An 8,943-nucleotide genomic window follows, 5' to 3' on the forward strand; every position below is an offset into this window, starting at 1 on the left:
TAACACATAACTGACGGATCCACCACACTTCCCTCAAGCTTACCGTTATTATGGATTAAAGGCAAAATATAAATGAAATTTCCCACGGAGAAAATCAAATTGCTCAAAATTATAATTTTTCTTTCTGGTCTATAAGTCATCTTCTAAATATCTTATACTGAAAGACCTCAAAATGCCAGCTTTACAAAGTTATTGATGAAACAATATGAAAAAAAAAAGATGGCTTGTTTTCGTGTCATACTATTCTTGTTATAATCGCTAGTATAGAACCAGTTATTACACATTTTGTTTTTATTAAGAACAATAATTAGTCAATACTGACCCCATGTTATATCTACAGATATACAAGAATATATAATTTATTGTTCCTTTCAATACAAAACACATGTAGAAACCGAGACTTATTTTCCTTGCAATAAATTAATCATTTACCTTAGCAGGGACATATTCTACATTACTTGAAGGTCGGTTGACATAATCTTTGTTGGATGGTGCTGGTACTCGGGCTCTCATGATCCATCCCGGATCTCCAGGGCGGACAGCACTATATTAACACAAATATTTCCATGAAAGACATTTCACTTAAATTACATAATGCGTGAAAAAAAACAGGAGGAAACTTTAAATTGTTTATGCACAGATGTACGAATAACTTGTGAATTATTTGTGAACAAGGACTCATTTTTTTGTCTAAAAAATTTACTGATTTTTCGTTGAAACATGATTTATTTTTATACATTTATATTCTGTACCAAGCTAAATGTAGAATGTATGTGAAATACAAAGCTAGATCTAGCATCATTAAATTAGACATTCAAACTATTTCTACATGTCAAGTGCCAGGTATATATTTAATTTCTTTAAAGACATATTCCTGCCTAAGGAGGCTATACTGTTATGTACCTTAAAATCAGCTTAAAATAACATTGATGTCTGGATGTGTGCAAGGAAAGCTGAATTCACCCCAAAAAATAACACCCGTGTAAACATAAATGACGAAAAGACTTATTACTCAAGTTATTTTCAGTCAAAACTATGCTATTGAATACATAGTGGTTTTCTTGATATACATATACAGGTGAGTGACATTTATATAAAAAATATCTAGAAATACAAAAAATTCTAGAAACACAAAAATATCTAGAAATACAAAAATATCTAGAAATACTAGAAATACAAAAATATCTAGAAATACTAGAAATACAAAAATATCTAGAAATACTAGAAATACAACACTATCTAGAAACACAAAAATATCTAGAAACACAAAACTATCTAGAAATACAAAAATATCTAGAAATACTAGAAATACAAAAATATCTAGAAACACAAAAATATCTTACGTCTCGTTCCCTGCCATGGCTTTCTCCATATCTTTTCTGATTTCTTCTCCTTCCAGACTACAACAAAAAAAATACACCAATGGAGTCTAATCAAAACATCATGCATAGCAAAAGCAGTGAGATTTTCCATAAATAACTAGCTGATATCCCCAATCAGTGACTCTGTTATAGGTAAAACTCACTCTGTCTGCTGCAAAATATTCTCACATATATTGTCATACACTGATTGTATATTATTATATATTTTTTGCCGAACCTATAAATAATGGAGTTATGTCCCTTTAATTGTATTACCTTACATGATTTTGGGATCACCTGACATTAGGTGACAAGGGATAGAAGAGGTAACAACATGTGTGCTTTGTTGTTCTGTTAGTCGTACGCTTATTGAATTCTGTCCTCCATTATAACACCCCCTTCCATTCCAACCATATAAACCCTGAATCATAGGTAAAACTCATTCTGGTTGTTTAGAGAGTAATATATTCTCACATGTATGATGAAAGAATGAATGAATTGGGTTTTGATGTCCGATTGATCTGCCCTGAGGAAAACGCCATGCAGTGTGCAATGAACAAAATTTATATACAAAGATTTAACAACACTAGTCTAACAAACCTGAGTCTGGCTTTCTTTGGCAATAACTCGTAATCTCTCTGTGCACGTTCTTCTTTAGTTAACGTTTTAAAATTACATGTGAGATTAAATATCGGACGAGACCATTCGTCTGAAAGATAAAAAAAAAAAGAAATATGTCAATATACCGGCACAGAATGTAATATACAAAAATCTATTCCAGTAATAAAAGGGTCCATAAAACTTAAAAGGACAATAAAGGGAATTTTGAAGTAAAACCTGGAAAGTTAGGTTAGTTAGGTATGGCAGAGAGTCAGAATTGACTAAGTGTTCACAAGTAAAACAAAATTTGTAATAACTCTATCCATAATAAAAGTGATATTTCGCATACTTTGTTTAGCCTCTGTGCTCTTATTCATCAGAAACGCTCAATGTAAGGTAACTAGAGAAAGACTATTAGACAGTGTGTTAAATTTAAAATTTCAGAGCAATTTTATCTCATCCTCCAGAAATTCCTACTTTAAACAATAATACCAATATCTTTTGGTAACTACTCTTATATATACAAAAAACAATCTTACTTATAATTCTTCCTGCTAATTCTCTATTCTTCCTCGTTTCCTTCGGATGTTTGTACAAATACATGACTGCCTTACCGATTCCACTGCTCTTCAGACTTTCAGGATTAATGGGTGGAAACTACAAGAAAAAAACCCCTTATTTGTCAAGACCGCATTATATATATACTGCTATAGGTGAAATAGTGTATTGAAACATACACTAATCTTAAATCCCATGGATTGGAGTTTAATGTATATTTAGTGCTTTAATATCAAGGCATCTGAGAGTCTTGCAGTATTCCTTAACAGAATATCAGATATGAAATGAAATGAATTTACACATAACTGAGTCACAAGCCAAGCAACTAGAGAGCTGTGACTCTAACCACTCGCCTATCCTCTACCTTCTACAGGTGCATCCCTACCTCAGATAAAGTTGTTAATAAATTCTCTCTGATCATAAGATGAGGCAGACTTTTATCAGGTAATGGCGCCAACCATTCCTGGAATAAATAACAGAAAAGAATAGTAGTAAATTAGAATCGTTTATCTAAAACTAAGGGAAGCATGGATACAAGGTCATCAATATCCCCAAAAAAGGATTCATAAATAAGTGAGTTTAACCATTGCTGTCTAGTAAATTAAAAGAAATAATTTTTTTTCTTCTGAGCAATGTTAAATATGTTTCAAATGAACGTACCGTTATACCTTGTAAAATACCAGAATCTAAAAATATGGAATGCAAATCTGATCTGGAAAAAAATTTGATTGTAGTTAGACGTCACAAAGAAAATGCAGCAGGAAACCAAAGGACATGAAATAAACACACAAAGTCAGAGAGACAATCCATATGCTACAACAAAATTTAGGTGAGGAGAGAATTTGTTTCTACCTCTCAATGAACTTGTCTTCACAAACTGGAGAGAAGACTTGATTACAAGAGAACAACAGCCACACCCCTTTCTCCCCACAAGTTAACAAGAACTATATTCACAATTTATGTGTAAATATAAATCACATTGTGTATGTTGGGCAAATACGTAGGCATGAACTTCAGTTTCCTGAACCGCAAAAATGCCCTCTTATTTTAAAAATAAAACTTCCATTGTTAATACAAAAGATCTTACTTTTAAGCTGAGACATGACAAAGGGAAGTAATTTGATTTTCTTTGTAGCAGGCTGTCGTTTCTGGTTCAACTGACGGTCTTCCTGTAAAAACAAATAAAAAAAAATGTGTTAATTTCTTTGCAATCATCTGACAGGGAAAAGTTGGCTTAATTTCTCTTTATTCTCAAACTACAGTAACAAAAAACAACAGAAGCTATTTGCTGTCTGAGAGAAAAGAATTCAATTCAAACAAAATAATTTCACAATGAGATATTGTATGAAAAGGATGTCATATTGTATCAGATAAACTGACCAGCCATAACTAATGAAAGTTGTAGTGTTCTGTTCCCATTAAAAGATTTCAGAGTTATCTCCTAATAGTTGTAGTGTTCTGTTCCCATTAAAAGATTTCAGAGTTTTCTCCCCATAAACTATGAAATTATGAGAGCAATAATTACCATGTTTCTTATCAATTTTTCATCTGATACAGTTGTCAATTTTGCCTTTTTCTTAAGCTTATTTTATATTTACTAACTTAAGGACTAGGACTAGGGGCCAGTTTCACAAGGTTTGTGTGAATTTCTTAATGTTACAAACATTTCAGATCCTATTGCAATGCAGACCAACAATTGTGAATATGAATACCTCTGCTGAAGATCTCATCTTCTTAATCATATCATCAATAAGATCATCATTATCATTAATCATCTCACAATCTTTCCTCTTTCTTCTCTGTTTCTGTTTCTCTTCTCTTCTTCTCTCCATCATTAAATCAAAATCAGACACAAAAGTGCTGAAAAAAAATCATCCAAAATTGCAAATAATAAATGTTACGAATAAATTATCTTTTTCCTTCACTGATGCTACATTACTAAAAGCCTCTGGAGTAACATGTGCATGCTCATACAGGAAGAAATAATAATCAAAATATTAAATCAAATAAGTATATTAATAAGGCAACTAACCCTCCATCCCCTTTCTTATCATCATCAACACCTTCATCTGAATCATCATCATCTTTACCACCAGATTCTGGCGGTGGTATGTGTTGTCTTGTACCATACCATCAGCTCCATCTCCTTCATCATCAGATAAACAGCTACAACATATCAAACATAAAACAGTTAACTATAAGGACCAGGAGCCAGTTTCACAAGGTTTTAACAAAGATGATTTTAAGGATTGTGGCTTCTGATTGGCTGAGTCCTAAATAGTAATTCAAGCTGCCATATTTGACCAATAAATGACTTTAAATCGTCTGATCTTCATCAAATCTTGTGAACTGGCCCTGTCTTCAAGTTAAAATTATATTTATCAGTCACTATTTTCACAGCAAACTTATTTGTGTGAATTTCTTAGCGTTACGAACATTTCAAGAATGGATAGAAAACTTCATAGTGATTTATAAATTCTTAGTGCTACCAAATGAAATGGAAATGGTTTGATATCATCAACACTGTATCACAATGACAGTGTATTTAATATCTTGAAATTACTCTTTATTTATTATCAATGGTTAACGCTAGTTAAGGAGTTCTTTGCAGTAGGGGGAAGCCAGATCAGCTGCCCAAACCAACAAATAGAGAGGTGATCCCAATCCTACAATGTGAAGAGAACTTGCTCAAACCTAGGCTGAACATTCCAGAATACAATGGCGTGATTAATTGAGTATAAAATTTCTAAAAAAAACACATAGGCTTTATTGAAGTTCTATTTATGCTTCTCTGTATGATTAATATTTTTAGCTCCAAATAGCAGACGCACAGCGCTCTGTGTAAATAAGGAACGACAATTTGCTATATACCTTAATGAAATTGTCCATATCCATTATCAAAGTTAATCGCTTGTTTTTGCAGAGAAAATTGGCCATAAGGAAATAATACACATGAGATACTTTGAATCTATTCAACTGTTTTCTTCTTTTTAGATGATCCTTCTACATCAGCTTCTCCAAAACCCTAGAATATACAAACACATATATTGATATAAATTAATGTTCATTCAATTCAATCACCTATTTAAGCCCGACTCTGATGATGGGAGATTGTATGTATTTTAAAATTCCCTTAAAGTATAAAAATTATTCTAAAAAAACCCAAACAAATGTTGACATTACTGAATAAATAAGTCTTTATCAGTCTAACATCGTTGTAAAATCCCTTAATTTTTTTTCCCATCAAATTTTGGACATTTCAAAGGCACAAACTCTATACAGATATAGCTCTTCATGATGAAACACAAGACCCCCCCTTTTTATTTGTTGTATAACAAACCCTTGGAATCTAAGTTCTAAATCGAAGGAGAGAAAGAAAAGAAGAAAAGAAAAAAAAAGCAGCAAAGTAATTTTATTTTTTGCTGTTAGTTGCAAAAGTCCTTGAATGAAAACAACATCCTCATTTGCATATAGCTGCGGGGGGTGTTATACAAGAACATTTTTGTTTTATGATTTTTGGAATGCTGTTTAAGCATTCACTTCCTCACTGTTCAAAGAAAGTAATAAACATTAGTCCTCAGAGAATATTAACTTGAAAATAAAAAAAAAAATAAATCACTTCAAATTCCTCATCTTCATCACTGGAGCCAAAAATATCAGCAATCAACTCATTCTCTTCTGATCTATAAGAAAAGAAAATATTTCTCAATTGATTCCTCAAATGATTTTGATGAAATGAAACTTGGACATACGACACCAACATATTCATAGATGAAATAAAACAAAATACTACCATATCTTACAGATAACGAAAATCTACTCTCATTGCAATGTCCAAACATCAAGAGATTTATTATGTGTAAACCTTGCATTTCACACATGAGTTGGGTTTTTTTTCATCTTATCTGAATTACTAGGTGCTTTTCCTTCTCAGATCTGTAGCATGCGCAAGCTAAGAAAAAAGAATACACAGTACATACTTACTCTTTATCACTGTTTTCATCACACTTAGCGCTTTTCTTCCTGAAATTTATTATCATATATATCATATAAATAATTTAATGACCCTCAAAGCAATAATCCTCTTCAGTCGATTTTAAATCCTGCCTTTTAAAATCTTAAAAATAAATCAAGCACACATACAGAAAATGTTATCATAAAATGATGCCAGCAATTTCCTTTCATGTGAGAACGGCTTAAATTGATGGGAGGAGTTCTGCCGTGCTATAACTGGTATTACTCAAAGTTATAGCACAATATACTATGTAATAGTACGAGGATAGGTTGCTCATATTAAATAGCTCAACATCAATACCTTTGACAAAAGATTTAAAATTATTCCAAGAAATTTACGGATATTTATTAAGAAATAACCATGTCAAAATAGTCATCTTTTCCAAAAAATGGCCATTCTTGTGCACTTTTTTGTCATCTTTCCAAATAATGGCCATTCTTGTGCACCTTTGATAATAACTAGCATAATAGCATATATTAACAGTTTACAATAAAAGATTGTAAACATACACATTAGAACATACATATTAGAATATTAACACACCTTTCTTCTTCTTGACCGCTGAGGCATCAGTATCTGTTTCATTGACTTTATCACTAGAAATCAAACATTGATTAGGAACATTTTAAGCACAATCAAGTGATAAACCTTTAGGTAAAAAGCTCTGAAGTTAATTGAAATCACACCTTATGTGGCAAGATTCACAAATAAAGTTGATATTATTGAATCAAACCTTCTGAATGGTAGTGAAGTAATGTCTAAAACTGATAGATTTGACCAGTGTCTGGGGTCAAATTGTGGACCTTCTAGCAAGTCCCAAACTCATGCGCCTAATGCTGCTCCTTCAAGTTATTTAAGGTTATTAACACACTAGTTACTTACTCATCATTTTCCTTATCTGAACCACTACCATGTCTTCCAACTTAATAAAAAAAACAAAACATTAAAAATTCATATCTGCATTTTTTTAAAATTAACAAATACATAACGTCTTTATAAATACAATCTTTTAAACTTTAATTTTAAATATTAATTTGTCCTATAAATCCACCTTTTTTTTATTAACAAAATCAAATTGTCTTACAAATCCAACACTCCTCTTTAAAATGAATAAGTCCTAACTTTTTATTATAACTAAATATCAAATTGTCCTACAAATCCAACATTTTTTATTATTAAATTTTAAATTGTCCTATAAATCCAATTTATTTCTAAACATTAATTGTTCTACATATAAATCATTTTTCATTATTGAATTTCAAATTTATCTATAAATTCTACTGATGTTTAACTTTATTTAATCCTTAGAAAGGCCTTTAACTGATGTGTTGGATATCTTGGAGAAATAACATCTATTACAAAAAATATTAACAAATAAAGAGCACTTTGAAAAATAGTTGATTTTTTTTTTAGAAATCAATAAATGCTTAATAAACACAAAAAGGCCTGTAACATCCTTTAAAAAACATTAAAAGGATGATTAATTAAAACAATTAAAAACATCTTGAAAGAATGAAAACTTTCAACCTTACCAGCAGGACTTCTAGATCGGCTTCTGGATTTTGATCTGGATCTACTTGATCTGTTAGTGCGTGCAGGAGATCTTGATCCACTCCGGCTACGTGCTGGAGAATGTGATCCACTTCTGCTTCGAGCTGGGTCGGTATTTGCTATGTGGAGATCGTGATCCACTTTTGCTACGAGCTGGGGAACGTGAGACACTGCGACTTCGAGATCGGGATCCACTCCGCCGACTAGCTGGTGATCCACTTCTGCTACGAGCGGGGACCGAGATCCACTACGCTGACTAGTCGGAGATCTGCTTCGACTGCGGGATCGACTTTGAGAACCAGCTCTGCTACCAGCACGTGATCCAGATCGGGACCGTGACCCTGATCTTGATCTGGAACCAGATCTGGATCTTGCAGGTGAACCGACCTAGATCGTGATCCAGACTTTGCTGGAGACCCAGATCTTGATCTGGATCTAGAACGTGCTGGAGAACCTGAACGAGATCGACTTCTCGATCCTCTGGAGGCTGGTGATCCCGACCTACTTCTGCTACGCGATCTAGACTTTGGATCCAGCGGTGATCCAGGTGCACTAAGAGGAGACCCAGGACCTGGTCCTTCTGGTGAATTCGACCGACTTCTGCTTGCTCTGGAACCATTTGGACTTAGTGGTGAACCTGGTCCAAGACCCATGGGTGATGCGAACGACTTCTGTCTGAACCAGCAGGAGATTGAGATCTACTGCCTACTGGAGATTCCACAGGACTCTCTGGAACATCACGAACAGGTGTAGGTGGACTTCCAATTGGTGCTGAGGGGCTGTCTGCATCAAAATCATCTCCATCATTATCGACTTCATGCTCTACCACTTCTCTCTCTACATCTTCCTCTTCTTCTT

At 33.2% G+C, this 8,943-nt stretch overlaps 1 protein-coding gene across 1 annotated transcript; it reads right to left on the reverse strand.

Moving 5' to 3' along the window:
- Positions 1-432: 432 nt before the first annotated feature.
- Positions 433-8,704, reverse strand: LOC121227688 (protein IWS1 homolog; the record flags this gene model as incomplete). The annotated part of the gene is made up of 8 exons (XM_041110609.1): positions 8,540-8,704; positions 8,067-8,472; positions 4,552-4,618; positions 4,232-4,379; positions 3,607-3,688; positions 1,962-2,070; positions 1,344-1,400; positions 433-544 (listed from the first exon to the last, which is right to left on the reverse strand). Coding segments are annotated over exons 1-8 (1,146 nt in total), but the record flags the coding sequence as incomplete, so codon positions are not given.
- Between the last annotated feature and the right edge of the window lie 239 nt (positions 8,705-8,943).

This window comes from Gossypium hirsutum, unplaced genomic scaffold (genome assembly GCF_007990345.1).
Source record: "Gossypium hirsutum isolate 1008001.06 unplaced genomic scaffold, Gossypium_hirsutum_v2.1 scaffold_1376, whole genome shotgun sequence".
Lineage (NCBI taxonomy): Eukaryota > Viridiplantae > Streptophyta > Magnoliopsida > Malvales > Malvaceae > Gossypium > Gossypium hirsutum.